Source organism: Melospiza melodia, chromosome 4 (assembly GCF_035770615.1).
Source record: "Melospiza melodia melodia isolate bMelMel2 chromosome 4, bMelMel2.pri, whole genome shotgun sequence".
NCBI classification, from domain to species: domain Eukaryota; kingdom Metazoa; phylum Chordata; class Aves; order Passeriformes; family Passerellidae; genus Melospiza; species Melospiza melodia.
The window spans coordinates 83,003,670-83,021,347 of record NC_086197.1 but is presented as its reverse complement, the minus strand read 5'-3'; the positions used below and the strand labels follow the sequence as shown (position 1 = coordinate 83,021,347).

The following is a 17,678-nucleotide window of genomic DNA, read 5'->3' as shown; positions in this document are numbered from 1 at the left end:
TAGAATACAGCACCTGCTTGTAAGCCTTAAAATACAATGCACAGAGCTCCATTATTAAGCTTAGAACTTCCTAATATCTCACTAGATATACTTTTCTGCAGGTTAGGGAGTTATTCTAGACAAGCATTAATACACAGACCATTGTTCTATTTGTCCTTACTTTTCTACTTCTTAATGTGTTTTCTACTTCTAATGCTGTCAAGCATCAGAACAGGCTTCCTAGCAAAGTGATTTAGTCACTGTCCCAGGAGGTATTTCAAACATTCATGCTTATGGACATGGTTTAGTGGTGAACTTGTCAGTGATGGGTTAATGGTTGGACTCTGTGTCTGTTTTTCAGCCTCAATGATTCCACAATTCTATGACATGTGACACTGATTTATTGTGGTATTCCTCTGAAATTTCCACCTAGCAACCCTGCATCAATATGCCTACGCCACACAGGAGGTATTTAAATTGAGCCTTGGATGAAAATTTGCCATCAGATGAAAAAATCTTCTGATTCAGAAGATTTAAGACACCACATCATAGACTCTGACTGTTGGACTTCAATGCATTTCATATTTTAAAAGAAAGTAAAAGCAGAAGAAGTGTAGATGACATGAATACTGAATCACTGAAATAAGAAAAAAAAATCTGGGAGTCCATAATGATAATTGTGTGAGCATTTGGGAAAATGCAGAACATTTCTCCAGCCATGCCGATCACAGAAACACTGTTTTCAGGTTTGCCCTGTGAGCAAGACTGTTACATGCATAAGTGTTTATTAGGAAAAAAACAGTAATACAAAAACAAAAAATAGGTGGTTTTTATTTTAACTAAAAATAAGTGTCAGTATCAGAAAATAACCCATAAATTATTTGCGCATTGGAACATTCACTTTCCCCAGCAGAATAATAGGAATCAAATATTACTCAGTGTATTTGTCATTTTCCAGTCAATCTTGCTCTAGCTCTTCAGATACGTAATAGCAATGCTCCACAACATGCCATGTAGAAAAAGACAGAGGAGAAATGGGCTATCATAAGAGAGAGGCACATAGGTACAAGGATTTCTGTGCATCTGCCAAAAGATGTGCGAATTACAATACCAGCAGAGATCCTTGCAAGTATTATGTGTCTGTTCCTGCTGTTAGCAGCTTCTCTTATGGTAGAAATGCTCTATTATTAATAAAAGTTTCTCAGAAGAAAATCTATTTCCATTAAATTTTTGACTCAAATTTTAAAAGACAAAAATTGAAAAATATTGTTTATTGATATCTTTTACACAAATCTGTATGCATACTTAAAGATTTTTTTTTTATTTTAAAATGCTTTTTTCTGTTGTGAGGCAAGATAAAGCCTTTTAAGAATTCCAGAAAAACAGTTTCATTTTTCATTTCAGATTTATTTATGGAAAGTCAAAATTGTAGTCATTATTTCTTATGCAGAGAACAAAACATTTGAAGTCTTGAAAATTTCCTGTAAACAGGAAAACTTGTATTTTACTAACTACAAACATATTCAGTGTAACACACTAAAGCACTATTTTGCTTCTATAAAATTCTTCTCATTGGTCAATCATTTTATTTTTTATTTCCCTTTGATTTTTATGAGAAACTTGGTCATATATTCTAGAAAAAGGAACTGGGTTTTTTTATTATACTATAAGATACCCTTCATGGTTATAAAGACTGTAAAACCCATTTACATATGCATGAACATTCTTCCTGGATAATGCAAACAATTAGGTAAGAAAAGGGAAATTCCAAAACAATTTTTCAAATAATGCATATCCTTTTCTGTCAGAGTAATCCTATAAAATTCTCTGTTAAGATCAGAAACTATGTACTTTTAATAAATTTCTATGAGAGCACATATTTTTCTTTATTGTATTTTTTACTTTTTTAATTTATTCAATTTTCTTTAAATGAGAAACAGCAATAATAAAAATACAATTTACAAACAGATATCAGTCCTCTTCACCAGCATTATGTCAGAGCACAGAACACCTCAACAGAGAGAGGTTAAATGACAGAGGCTTTCTGAAAAAAAACCAAAAAGTAACTATATATTAAATATTTTTTAAGGTATGTATATATATATTAAAAATGTGAAAAATATTATTTCACTGACCACTGACATTTAGTTCATCCACTTGAACTGCAGAAGAAAAAGATGCACAGAGGCTATGAACATGAAAAGGAAATTGCATGCTATTACATGCAATCAATAGCAGTTTCTTATTTAATAAAGAAATTAGAAATTCACTTGAAGTTATTTTCATTCTACCAGTAACTTCATTGCAGCAATTCAACCTGAACAAAGCTTGATCTTAAAATAAGCATGCTCCAAAAACAATTAAAAATTAAAGCAATGAGACTACAGTCATGAACAAAAACAGCTCAAGGATATTGAGATGCATAGACAAATAGACTTTTTCTTTCCACCAATGAGAAGCTAGAAGTAGACTCTAGGGAAGGGATGAGGAGCAAACATGAGGTGGAAGGTAAACAAGTGGAGAAAGTAAGCAGCAGCAATTAATCCCAACTGATAACACCTTACTCTGTCTCTTGTACCCATTGCTGCAGCATCACTTCCCAGACACTGGTTCCTCTCCTGGACGCAGTCACGGGCAGGGCAACCCTGCAGCCCTGTGGCACTTTGCCTCTCAGCCAAGAGATATCCTTAGAGCAGCCCAGTCTGGCAGACAGTGACATGCAGCAGTTCAGTACGTACCTGTCTTGGCTTGAGAAAATGAAAGAATCATTAACAAGATATCACAGAATCACAGAATTTCTAGGTTGGAAGAGACCTTTAAGATCATAGAATCCAACCCATATTCTAACACCTCAACTAGATCATGGCACCAAGTGCCACATCCAGTCTTTTTTTAAACACATCAATGGATGGTGACTCCACCACCTCCCTGGGCAGATGATTCCAGTATTTGACCACTCTTTCTGTAAAATACTTCCTCCTTAATTCTAGCTTGCATCTCCCTTGGCGCATCTTGAGGCTGTGTCCTCTTGTTCTATCTGTTGTTGCCTGGAGAAAGAGACCGACCCCCAGCTCACCACAGCCACCCTTCAGGAAGTTGTAGAGATTGATGAGGTCCCCCCTTAGTCTCCTTTTCTCTAGGCTGAACAACCCCAGCTCCCTCAGCCGTTCTTCATATGGCTTGTGCTCCAAGCCCCTCACCAGCCTCGTTGCTCTCCTTTGGACACTCTCAAGCATCTCAACGTCCCTCCTAAAGTGAGGGGCCCAGAACTGGACACAATACTCAAGGTGTGGCCTCACCAGGGCTGAGTACAGGGGAAGAATGACCTCCCTGCTCCTGCCTCCCATATCATCTGTGAATGATGAGTGAAAGGTGTCAGTAAAATTACTGCTTATAAGCACAAGGAAATTACCTCCCTTCTTCAGTTTCAACTGATCCAAGAGAGTATTTTAGCTGCATCATCCAAATGTTCTGTTTTCGTTTGCTGGGATAGCCAGTCACGTGTATTAAAATGTGGATAAAATCAAAATATGAATTAAAACAAACAAACAAAGCCAGGTAATGAAGAATTAATTAACTTAAACCTTAAACAAATTTTCACAGTATCGAGACCTTTCCAGGGACTGTGTAAGGACAAGCTGGTCCAAAGGGAATCATATGTTCAGTAAAGTCTTGGGTCTGATGGCAGCTGCTGTAGATCGGCTAGCAATCCTCTGGCATTACTCTTTTTCCTTTGCATTTTCTTCAGTGCTATAGAAGAATTTTTCTTCAGAATTTTTCTTTCATCTTTTCAGATGAACTGAATTTTTAATACTATTTCTTCTCTTTCTATTCAACTTTTGACAGAACACCTGTGCAAATGATCCTAAAAAAACATAAAGAAAGTAACTCAAAAGAAATAGGGAACAGTCCTGTAGGCACACAGTTTGTGGTTATTGGGATGGGGCTGGGCTGAGCCCCATCCCCAGCGGGCACAGCTGTGAGCAGCAGGTGAGCAGCACTGACAGCCATGAGCCAGGGAGTGCCCAGGGCACTGACCAACCACCAAAGGGAACAGAGGGCACACAGGGCAGTGCATCAACATGGGGAGGATAAAAGGTTGGGCTAAAGAACAAGAAGGGCAAACACTTAAAGCCTGCTGATGTGATTTGATGTTGCACTCTATGGGCAGATGCTTGAAGCCTTTTGAGGTGGTATGCTTTTTTTCTATTTGGGCAAATGCTTAAAGCCTTCTGAAATAGTATAATGATACTCTGTGTACTGTGGCTGTCTCAACTGTGGCATGTGCTGTGGCACAGTCCCTGCCCAATGCACTTCTGATGAGTGTCCTGGAACAGAAAACATCACTGGTGCTATAGAACATTTTTGTTTCTCTCTGTGTATATATAAAAGGTGGTGTGCAATGCCATACTCCCTTACAGGGAAAAAAAAGATTTAGGGTACAGAGAAAGAGCACATATGGAAACTCTCTCTTTAATGGAAGTTAAGATTCAGCCTTCTTCTGGGAATGCCTTTCAAGAAGATGGTAAGGATCACAGAAGACATAAAAGCGGTTTCCATGCAGAAACCCAGCCTTTTTAGCACGTTCCTCTGAAAATGGTCTTAAACGTTCAGAAAAAAAAGTGATAGTGTAAACATATGCAGGATGTGACCTTACTGAAAGTGGCCTAGTGCTTTTATCCCACTGGAGTCTTAGCAATAATCAAAGCTATTCAGAATTATTCTCCAGAGCCAAAGGACTGTGATACGAATGACACATTTGAACTTGGAACTGGCTTATTTAAAAATTATACAAAACCCTGGATGTGTATGTGACAAATTCTTGTTTGGTGTTTAGTTTTGGCTTTTAGTACCAAGAACGTTTTCTTCCAGCAAGAAAATACCTTTCATAAAAAAAGCACTTGGCTTTGAACAAAGCCAGACTGACCTGGAAGCTGGAAGTGTCATAAGAAAACACAAACAAAAAATTGCATTATTTTCCCTTTCCTTGGATTCTCTTGTATGCTTATTCAGAAAATAATCAAATTAGATAAGAAAGAAAGTTATCCTACTGATCATTGCTACAATATTAGCTTGTCCCTTTTCAAGTAACTCTTAAACCATCTCTCACTTTCTGAATGCAATATTCTGTACAAAAGATATCATCACAGATCTGTGAAGAATTTCAATATGCTCCAAATTTTGGATTTCTGGACTGAAGTGACATTTGTGTAAGTTTTATAGTGGTCTCTTTTGCAACACAGAAATTTATTTGCTAATTCTTCATTAAATATCACTTCAAATGTATCTTCTTTAAATAATTATTCAAAATTAAAACAGGCAAGTTGTTATTAACACCCCACAGAAGGTGAGGGTAACACAGTTCTTGTTACTAGGGTTTATTACAGAACAATTTGGCTGAAAGGAAAACAGGTATGTAACCATTTTGGTTATTTTTATCTATAGTAACAACAACATGAAAGCAAAGCAGAACCCAAGGACATGCTCAAGGGACAAGAAGGAAAGGGAAAGAACAAGAGTGTGAAGATCGCACCATCTAAAGGCCTGGCAGTGAGACTTGTGCAATCTTGGTTGAGGTGGTGGTCACAGACCAGATCCATTGGGTGGTGGGGGAAGTTCCAAAGAAGTGGTGGAAGAAATCCTTGGAACACCAAATCTATGAGGTTTTTATATGCTCAGGTTTATATTTGCCCAGGTACCTCCCCTGGGGCAGAGAGTTTCACAATGAGTGACATAACATTGTGGATCACAGGGCATTTTGGGAGTCTTCTATTAGCCTTAGAATGCATTAATCTGTCCGATACTAATTGATTGGAAACCCTTATTTGTTTCAACTCTGAACTCAATCTTGCCTTATTCATGTAAGATCCTACTGGGAAGTCAAAATAATTTCTCCATAAATATGGCAAACTTCATTCTGGCAATACTGTCCTGGCCTACTTCCTTTTCCCCCTTCATATTAGCAAAACCACATTATTTGTTCTGAATTTCAGGATGAAATCAACCACAAACACAGTACTGCAATGAGATATTGAGGCTCAGCAATTACTAATTCTTTTATTTCAGCAGATATAGACTAGCTTTTTGTTCTTTTGCTATACAAGTAGTTGGAAACATTATGTATAAGTCTTGGCTTAAACTTTATGAGAATCAATCCAGCAAAACTGCTTCTTTTGTCTTCAAACAACTACAATCTGTAAAATGGATTAAGTTATCAGAATAAAACATGCAGCACATTAATTCACAAATTACACTTGTGATAAGACAAAGACTCAAATTACAGATTCCAAGGTAGTTAAAGAAAGGCAGACAGTGCTGCAGAGTGCTGCCCTAATTATGTGTTGTTGTTGTTGTTGTATAAGATCAATAGAACTGCTTTTTCCCCAGTGGCTTCACTGACATTTTGGTTTATACCTGTTGGGAATACTTCAAGTTTTATACTGACGTCAAACTACCTCAACCAAGTCTCTCTCTGTTACATAAATTCCACTTTTTGTTACAAATTTTTATGTTTCAGTTTTAATTAAATATGAATGACATATTATATATATTATTTTGTTATTATTATACTGTATATAGCATAATATAGATAATTTTTCTTTTAAAACTACCTCAGTAGCAACTGAGTGATGCTTACAGAATTAGCACAGAATATGCAACTCCTTAAAATTTAATTTCATTTTTTAAAGCCATATTAATTATGACCTGTTATTACAACAGGACTATTAACTTTTTGTAAGCTTTTGATATTTGCCACTATGTATTTTCTGAATGATCAGTATTGATTTTGTCTGTCACCTTTGGTGTGAGATGGTGGTGTTATAATCACTGGAGCAGAGAGTCATTACTGTAACTAGCTTTATTCAATTTAAGATGCTAATGTTCTGATAGGTCAGAGGACACACAGTCTTCAAAATATTTATTTTTAAAATACTCCAGATTTTGCAATGTAATGAAAGAATGTGCTTTTGATGAGCACACAGGCAAAAAAATCCTCTATCCTTGCCCAGATTACAAGGAAATTTCATAAAACAGTGACAGAAGTGATTTGACCAGGGGCATTAGAGTGTCCAAATTAGCAAATCACTCTTCTCTGCCAGAGCAGTTTTCTCTCATTCTAGATTTTTTTTCCACTTATTTCCTGCCATCTTGTGTTAAGAAAGATGCTATGCCCCTGTCCTGTACAACCTTGTTTCATTCACAAGCTTGCCATTGTCCTATGCAATGAGCGAGGCATGGATTCCACAGGAAAAAGGAGCCAAGTCAAGGCACCAGAGATTGCTACACAGGACCTATGCATGCAGGATATTTTAAAAATTATTAAGAATGTCAACATCATTTATTTTTAACATAGCTTCCAGACTGTTTTAGAAAAACAAATAAGACTGCCTTTCTCTACAAAAAAGCAATTGTACAGCACCGTATTGATTTTCCTGTCATTTGTCATTGAACTTCCTTGAGTATTGCAGAGATAATGCAGCAACTGTTCAATGTAACAACTGAATATCTTTCCTTCTTTAGGGTAAGACAGTAAAGCAATGACTGGACAATTTCCCATTTGCTTCCTAAAATGTCATTTTACATATTCTTGGTTCTAATCCAAATTTTGATCACACTATTATACAAGGAAGGACTACAGACACTATTTTTGAAGAAACAAAGAAATTTTCCATTAGAGATCTCAAATTAAAATTTAAATACTATAAAAAGCTGTTAAAAAATTCTTATAATGCCAAGTATAAGACCAGTCTGTATTTCCCTTTATTTCTGAAAGCATAGTTGACATATTTTTGCTATTGATGCCATAAGACTTTTCAGAAGCAGAAAAGCATTGCCTGCCTTAGGAAGGAAATTAAATTTTTGGACATCTTTTCCACAGAAGTGTTTTAATTAAACCTCTATTTCTACTCTATACTTTGACTAGCAGTAGTAGAGGCTATCACTTTTTACATTGCTTTGCTGTGACCGTGTTCACAGGGGTCTTTGGATGACGGAAGAGACGAGGATTTGACTCCATATTTCAGAAGGCTTGATTTATTATTATATATATTACATTAAAACTATACTAAAAGAATAGAAGAAGAAGTTCTCATCAGAAGGCTAGCTAAGAATAGAAAAGAATGAATAACAAAGGTTTGCGGCTCAGAGAGACCGAGAGCCAGCTGTGCCGTGACTGGCCATTAATTCCAAAGAAGCACATGAGACCAATCATAGATGCACCTGTTGCATTCCACAGCAGCAGATAACCATTGTTTACATTTTGTCCCTGAGGCCTCTCAGCTTCCCTGGAGGAAAAAAATCCTAAGGAAAGGATTTTCATAAAAACATGTCTGCGACACTTTGCTCTTTGAGAAAATTTAGTTTTCAAATAATATCATTTTAAACAGAGTATTCCTTAGGTTCTGTCCTTGACTTCTGAATTCCACTTCTGAAGCAGAACTAAAACTTCATTGGACCCTCCATGAAGAAGCAGAATCCTGTTGCATTGGTTGCAGTCTCCAGCTTCTCCAATTAACTGTTAAACAACTCCCATGTTAGTAAGGAGCCTCAGCTGTACACTGTGACTCTCAGAAGATGTGTGAAACACACATCTGCTGGCAACTCGAGAATATACAGTGTTTTATTGAATTATCATTTAAATTTAAGGAAGAACCAACATGTGCTTCTTGTGTTTATCTTGTTTGCTTCTGAGAGAACAAACCACAATAAATTATTCCATGTAATGAACTTGCAGATCCACTTAACATGGAAATTGCAAGATTAAATTTTCATTCTGCAGCAAAAAACAACATATCTGTAAAACATTTTTAGAACCATGTTTCCATTGTGGCTTTAAACCCCTGTTTACTGCTGTTTGTAGAACATCTAATATCTCTCCATATATGCAGATTTGCAATTTTTCTTCTCTAAATCATTATGAGTTATAAAAGATGCATACTGGCTGGAAGAACTCTGCTAGTATCTCTTTCAGTTTAGGAGTTCTTTATATTTTTACACAAAACTGTGTGTTAGCACATGTCCTTTGAAGTATGGTGAGTAACAATTGTGTTACCAGAGCCACTTGATGCTGTTGTCATCCAGTGAGGACTACGGCAATTTTTAGTTCTCAAGGAAAGAACTTTTTTAGTATGGTGTAGCCTTCTAAAGGGAACACAAAGGGTGGAGTTGTACAGCTATTACACTCTGGTCACTCACAATTAGGGCTATATCAGGATTCTTTTGCTCTAAGTAGACAGAAAGGAAAAGATCTCAACCACTTATTCTCAAGAGGTAGAAACCACACAAAAGTTTACTGGCAACGTGCAGAAAATTAAGGAACATTGGCAAAAGAGTAAATACAACATATCATCACTTATCAGAGTATAGACTTGGCCCAGTGAACATAGACAATAGAATCCATTTGATGTTATGTTCCATGAGAAGAAGGAAAAAGGAAAGAGAAAAGCAGATGTAGCTACCAAGACCTGGGTTCCAGCAATGTAAAACTCCAAGATGAAGACAGGATTAAAGGACGATGTGCTTGGCTGATGGTGAACCTTATTAAACCTTTTTGGCCCATCCTGGGCCTCCCTCCCAGGTGGGACTTTTGTTCTCTCGGCCTTTTAGGGACCAGGTTAGGTGACACTGGGGGCTGCCTGCAGTGTGACAGGACTGACAGACAGACTGTGCAGCTCACCAGAGCAGCCACCCCTACCACACATTCCAGGCCTGAGATGTCTCAAAACAGATCACCTTTACTAGTCTCTGACAGCACCACAGAACTAATTTAGTACTTCTATACTTTAAAAAAAAACTACTCTAGAGTCTGTCCTATAAAAGGAAAATTAGAAGTAATCAACCTGCACTGACAAGCTCAAAAGCTGTGAAATAATAACACCTTACTGTGTGAGGAAAGTAAGATATAATTGGTATGTACCACACACCTGTCATTGACTGGCAAAAAACTAGAAATAAATGCATCTGATAAAATATTCAAGGGACTGCCTGACTATACAATTTTGATAACACAATTCAGTCTAAGTAAAACATCATAAAATCAATGTACAGCCTAATTTTACATAGATTATCCATTTCTGAATCAAAACAGACATATTTTATTGTAAATGGAAGGATCTTCTTCCAACTTTTGCTCTAGCTAAGCAGAAGATACAAAAATGTCCTTCTAGTCTTGCTTCTTGTATTAGAAATTTAATGAGTTTGTCCAGATTGGCTCTGATTGACTTAGGTAGATATTTAATAAGGCTCCTTCCTTAAAAAATTGTGATATTAAAGCAGCAGTACAGTTTAAAAAAATGAGAATCTGTATTCAAAACTGAACTGCAAGTGTTTGAAAGGTTCTCTTCTTTAAAAGAAATTGCTGGAAAAGACTCCAACTGTGTTCAGCTTTAGACCAAAACCCACTTTCATAGAATTTTGAAAATCATTCTAGAGACAGTCATAAAACTTAATGTAGTGGTATAAGAAATGTTTATGACATTAAGTTTCTGACTGAGGTCTTTTGAGATCTTCATTTCATCCCACATTCATTCTTTTCTAAGCTAATACACAGTTCTCTTTTCAAAATAATTTTTCTCTTCAAAATTTTTTTCCTTTCAACAAGGAAAGAATATTTTTGTTACAGTAGTGTACCTAACAACCCGAAGAATGAGCAAGAATAATATACTCTAAATGGATGGGAGTCCTTTTGTCCCTTGAAAAATTTCTATAAAAGCATGGGGGCTTGGAATTTACAGTCATAATATAAAATTACCACTGTATACTGATCTTACATGATATAGATATTTATAGTTCTTAAATATGTCAGTCTTATGCATCTGATATTTATGTAATCTGAAATAATGTCACCAATTTTAACTAGGAAGTATATATAAATGTTTGCTTGATCTGTGATCGTATTTTATATTTTTACATAAAAGCTTCTATGTCTTGGACTTTTTTTCCCTCATAATAATATTCTCAATTTATAACAGTATAACTTAGAATGGAACCCATTGCATTCTGCTGCAATTTGAAGCAGGACAATCTAGTGAAAATATGCAATCTCTAAATAACAACAAGAATAAGTTTAAATATATATGTATATGTAAATGTATATGCACTTTACATATCCTTCAGATTTGTAATATTGTAAAGAGCAGTAAAAATAAAGAGCATTTTGTTTTATTGTTTTGCAAGAATTTAGTTTATTTACTTTCAACTATCTTGATGAGTAAGAAAAAAATGTACATATTTTATAATCCAGAAGTTCTAGGCTGTTTGGTTTCTTTGTTATTTATCAGTACCATCACAGAAAGAGTGTCAAGAACACCTTTGTATGATCAAAACCATAGAGTTAATAAAAGCAAGATGAGAAAAACTTAGCTACACCCTCTATAAATTATCTCACTGCAGATATATTTTGAGTTTCATCTTATTTGTATTACTCTTATCTCTCTTCTCGCTTCATATGTTCTTTGATTTATATAAGTGTCCTTCACAAGTGTCCAGCAGCACAGAAATCTTTGCTTTTGAACTTAGTGATTAATAGTGTTATGTTAGCCTGCTGATACTTAAGATGAAGAGGAGGGATCCTGTGCTACAGCTGAAAGCTCCCTAGCCCATGTACATGAAAGCACACTGTGTGGTGATCACACGCAGCCTGATTCTTTCCATTTGCATCACCTTAGAAAGTAGAAGGGGTGAACCTAATAACCTCCAGGAGAATGGCATCATTTGAAGCAGTAAAAATCTGCACACTCAGATTAGTATAGCCAAGCTTATCACTTCAGGTAATTTTGCATGTACTTTGCATTATTTTACTTAAATGTTGCTACATGTTAATGGTAGTGAGACCTTACTGAAAATCCCTCAGAAGTCATCTTTCAGCTTGTAGTGGTTTGGAAATGGAGAATATGGAGACAAAGAAACGTGTGGGGCAATAAATTAATCCATGGGCCACTTTATTCTGCAGCTACATTTTTTGCATAGAAAGTACTTCTCACGGCCAGCAGGGACCCTAGCACCTCAGTATTCATTAAAACCAAAAATAAAACACAGATTTATTTCCAACCTTCCTTGCTGTAACCTTGAAAGCAAGAGCAGTGCCTGTAACCAATGGAAGGTAGCAGAGTGTAACCAAATGTCTTCCTGAGATGAAGAATATTTGAAATTATATCTCTGAGAGCAATGAACTTCCCCATTTATCTCACTCAATGCTTTGCAGACTCCATAACCCCATATCTACAGATCATGTCATTTATTCATAATATTGCAGAATATCATGGTTTTTTGTAGACAGTCACCTAACATTTTGGGGTTTTTTCAATTTTTTTTCCCATGCCCACTTGGGAGGCTCTGTTCACCATTTTCTTATTCTGTAAATTCTCTAGAAGGGGAGTTAATAAGATTTTGTGCATGCTAACTAACACACTAACTGTTCTGTTTTATATCATATTTCTCTTTTACCTTATTCTTATACCATCATGTTTCAACAAAAGAAAAATATCCTTACAATACAGGCTTCTGGAAAATTTCAATTGCCTCACTTACATGATGCCAAGGACTTTGTCCATTCTTAACTGCTCAAGGGAACTTCTATAATCTCAAGGAATAAAACAGTCACCAAAAAATCTCTCAGGAAGTTTTATGACTTCCCAGAGAGCAGTCCTGACCCCTCAAGCCCACAGCTGTATGGGACTCTTTAGAACAACCCAGTTAAGAACTTACTGCCTGGTGTAAACTGATTGTGAGCTCCATCACTGACCATTAAACCAATTTACCATCAGCTAAATACCAAGTCCTCACAAGCTCTGACAAATGTGTTTTAAATGAATACCACTGTACAGCAACTACTACAGTCCTTCTGCACATGGAGTATAAGATCAGTAAAGGTAATAAAATCTTCTACAAATGCCTCTTAAAAATATCCTAGAGAGTTATTTCCTCTTGTCCTCTCTTCACCAAATTGACAAAATCTCTGACTTCTCTTCAAAGATTCTTCCAAATCTTCTGCCTGTTAGATTATGCAGGTGTTTTTTCCCTGTTTTCTTGCACATTCCTATAGTTTTAGCTATAACTAGTTCATTTGTGAGAGCATTTTGAGCAACTCATTCTAGGAATACCAACCTGACCGTGTGTCTAAATTTCATCACTGTACTACTAGTGTCAGATTGATGCTTGGATATGTCCTGAGATATTGATTCATTTAGTTAAGTGGTCAGTATGGGCATATTGTGAAGAAATTAGTTTTCACTAATCTTAATTTTTTTTATCATTTCTTTTGAATATTTAACTGTGTTTTAAGCTTATTTTGTTCAAACAAGTGTTTATATTGAACATTTAAACTCTATGATAGAATCAAATAAAAAAGACACCATAATGTGCACATTCAATTGATGGCTTTCAAAATTTGCATCAAAGAAAATACAAACTGGTATCTACCTGTAAACATTGCTTCATAATATGCTACAGTAGACTGAAAATACAGAGGCTTTGGCCCATATAATTTTATTCTACTTCTCTCCACAGGAGCATTGCTAGGGTTGATGTTTCAAAGCACTGCAAAGAAAAACAATGACGCAATTCAAACCACTAGATAGAAAAACAGCTGAAATTAGCTATTTTTCCAAAACAATAGGGTGCATGCTTTTCTCTCTGCCTAGCTCATCATTTATGGAAGAATAGTTTTCATGGCAATTCAAGCAGATTATACATTACAAATAGGACTGCTATCCACATAAATTTTACAGAACTTTTTCACTTGGAAAATAAATTTAAAATGGGCACACCATATAGGTCCGATACTCGAAGGAAAATGCATTTAAACTTCAGATGTAAAGCTGAACAGAGAAAACTGTCAAAACCTTTCCTGAAGAACTGCCCTGGCTGCCACCCATCCTTGTGAAGCACTATGGATGCACCAAGTAAAATGAGAAACCCATAAGGAAGGCAAGATCATTTACCTTTGAAGAATCATAAGCTCATACAAAATTCTAGTAGCTTTGTCTCTGACAGTGCAAACCCATCAATATCTGCTGTTTTGACATCCCATGTCTGCAACAACTGCCTAAAAGCAAGTTCTGTAAAACAGAAAACTTTTCTGCCAAAATAATGCACTTTACCTTGGAAGAAAAATCTTTTAATCTGTCTGTGGAATAAAAAGCTACATCTGAACTCAAGAACTTCCCACCTTCAGATGAAATGCATGTCCCCTGGCGCCCATGAAGGGAGCAGGAGCTGAAGCTGATAATGATCTCCCTTTCAGGACAGCCTGAGATGTTGCAGTCTGAAATATGGCCTGGCCCAGAACTGCAAGATTTGCCTCTTCTGGAAGTCATTGAAAACCAAGGAGTTTTCAAGGTACTGTCAGTACACCCACAACTGACCCTTGTAAGAGCAATGCACTACTTTCAGTGTCTACATGACATTCATCTTCATGTAAATATAAGACAGAATGACATTAAAAGCATCAGTGTAATTAGAAAAAACAACAATAAACAACCTCCCCCAAAAAAAACAAACAAAAAACCCCCACAAAAAACCCACAAACTTCCTGGGTTTTTTCATTTGACCAAAATATACACCATTAATCTTTTTTTTTTTGAGAAAATGTAAATACATGTATAGCAAAATATGGCAATTTGTCAGTAACAATGATAAACTTCTATTTTGTTAGTTTGTCTTTAAAAAGTTCTACTGTTTAAAATCTTTGCAAACTTCATTATAATGAAGTTGGTACAAACCTGTTTTGAAATTACAGATATATGTTACAGACATGGGATATTACATTATTGATCATTATAGCCATATAAGGAAATGATCAGAAATTTAAAAAATATCAATTTAGGCATTTAGGAATAAACTTCATAAAAATGCAGAATAAAACCATTTTGAAATTATTTCTCATCATTCCAGAATCTTTAAGCTTCAGATTTCTACCAAGATTCTCACTGAAAAATCCATGGCAACTTAACCAGACAATTAGTCTTCATTGTGCTTGTGATTCTGTTATAAAACCACAGAGTACAAAAGTCTTAATTTTCCTTTTGAAATTAATTGGAAATTTTAGTTGAATACATTCTGGCTTGACTAGGAAAATAAACTGGGTTTTATCCTTCTGGTAAAAAAAAACCAAAACTACAAAACAAAAACCATACAACCTAAAAAACATATAAAATCTTATTTAGTATTTTTACTTCTTGCAGCTGATACTCTTTGGAAAAAAAACACAGGCAATTTATTCACAGAAAAAAACCCCATACTTAGTATCCTCATCCACTACAACTTTCTGATTAAAGCATCAATGGCCACCACTTGGAAACTTGGGAATTAACCTCAGAGCTCATGCTCTGCTGAGGCTTTTATCCAGGCATCAAAATGCACCACTAAAAGCTGCCTATTCCTGCTCCATTCCCACACAATATTATCAGTTAATAGCCCCAAAACCATGAGAACTGAACTCCATTGTGTTGCTTAGTTTTACTACTTTGTTTTCAGCCTTATGTGTCTGAAGCTTTTTTAAAACTGATCTTGTTTTCATGAAACAGGCAGAAAAACTTTATGCAAGCAAAAAGTACTTATGCTTACCCCCTCAGGCCATTCAATTAAACTTCTTTATTGTTGAAATCATCCAACACATAATCATTTCCCAAAAGTGAAGGAAGACTTCAATCAGTTTAAGACAAACTGAAATTCCTGAAATTTCATCTCTGTTTTGAGGCCTCCTGAATTTTTATCAGCATCCTGCAGAGCCTCCCATCTCCCACATCTCCTCCCAGCCATGTATCACCTCTCCTTCCTTTTCATGCTGTTTGCCACTTGGCTTTATATTATACCTTTGTATTCAAGCCACAAGTTCTTGGGTGAAATTTCCTTAGAACAGGAATAAAAAAAAGACTGAGTTTGCTGGGCTGCATCTCGTGTCCTGCCTTGCCACTCTTCTCCCAGTTCACTGGAGAAATGTAAGAAACAGGAGATTGACACAAAGGAGATGAAAGGAGACACCTGCTTGAGGGAAACAGGAGCAGAATGGAGGCAGTCTTTTAAATGAGGAAGGGCTGCTCTGAATGTGGTAAGGGGTGCAGTGATGTCTGTGAGGAGAGGTTTATCTCAGCATCTGATGAGAGAACTCATGAGGACACTGTCATTGCATTCTGCATCTTGCATCTCATGAGTCTCCCACTTGTCCCTCTGTCTGTACTTACTCTGTCATACTGCCCACACAATAGTGTGCTCTTCAGGCTTTATTTGAAAACTTTTTACCAGAGTTCATTTGGAATACAGTGTTTTGTGTCGAGAGATGCTCAAGTAATGAATAAAAACAGTTTGTTGGTGTTCTTCACATAAATTGGAAACTGTGTAAGTGTAGGGGGAGAGAATATAAGAAAATAAAGATAGTGTAGAAAAGTAAACATACCCCTAAGGAGTCGCAGCTGGGCCAAAGATTAGGAACAGGCCTGACTTTAACAGGCCACAGCTGTAAGCAAAGAGTGGGGTGGCTGCGTGAGAAGGGTGCTGGAGTCAGTCAGCCACCTTGTGAAGGAGAAAGAGTCAGTGCTCTGAGGAGATACCCACAAGAAACACCAAGAAGGTGTGAACCTTTTGTGATAAGGAGACCACAGTATGGAATCCCTGCAATAAGACGAGAACATGTAAGAAAATATCACTCCTCCAGTGTAGATTGTAGCACCAAGACAGTGCTGATAGTGCTGCTCTGTCCATGTCTTTCAGATTCAAAGAACACTAACTAACATCAGGCTGGCAAAAGATGAAATTAATTTAACATAGCAAGCACTACATCAAAGTAATATCAATCACAAAATGTTGACCAGCTATCTTGAGTTCTTTGTTTGGTGTATCTATTTGTAATTTGGTAGTCTTCATTCTTTTCTTGTGATTACTCAGGGTAAGCTACAGTGATTACTCAGGGTAAGCTACAGTTCCAAGTTCATCTTTCTTTATTTGTGACCTTTTTGCCTCAGGTGGGAGGATGCACTGACTACTACTTAAATTTTTTTACTATTTATTTGCTGTCTGATAGATGGTTTTTATTGCATTTTCTACATATATGAATATGAAAATAAAATCAGAGCACACAAGCAAATCAATCTGAAAGTTTTCTTAGCATCAAAATTCCCTACTGCTAAGTCAACCACTTAAAATAGACATAGTTTAGCTGTAAGAAAACACCATCTATCTATCTTCTACAACTTCAACAAATTAACATTTCAATGCATTAATATTTCAACCTGGGCCATAAAACTGCCCAGGCACTTATTAAAAACTAAATGTAGGAGTTTTGTACATAAAAATTGTATAATTGCTTGAGGTGGCAAAAAAATAGTAACAACTAATACTCTTTCTTATTTTCAAAGAAAAGTCCTAATGCCATTTTCTCCCTTCCCTCTCCTCTCGTCCCCTCACCCCTAGAATTTCATGGTCCATTTATTTTCTGATTCCTATTACATCTTTCTACTATCAAAATTGCTGTATTCAAACAAGGTCTTTAAATGTATTCAAATATTTTCTGAAAGGAAAAGTCCCATTTCAAAGGAATATAGAAATGAATTCAAATGGGCTCAGACAGTTCAGGTTAGAATGCAATTTACAGCAAATTAGAGGTAATTTTAGAAAGAGTGTGGCCAAAATAAATGACAGTAAAAATGAAAGCATGGAAATATGTGATTTTAAAAAATATATAAGCATATCTAAATCATAATTTC

The 17,678-nt window shown here is 36.1% G+C and overlaps 1 protein-coding gene across 1 annotated transcript in view; it reads right to left on the bottom strand.

Moving 5' to 3' along the window:
• Positions 1-2,834: 2,834 nt before the first annotated feature.
• The window catches only part of LOC134418031 (uncharacterized), a 73,581-nt gene continuing 58,737 nt past the window's right edge, over positions 2,835-17,678 (bottom strand). Inside the window, 3 exon segments of the mRNA XM_063155880.1 lie at positions 2,835-3,237; positions 3,239-3,319; positions 4,907-4,913. Coding sequence (XP_063011950.1) covers positions 2,835-3,237; positions 3,239-3,319; positions 4,907-4,913 — 491 coding nt within the window.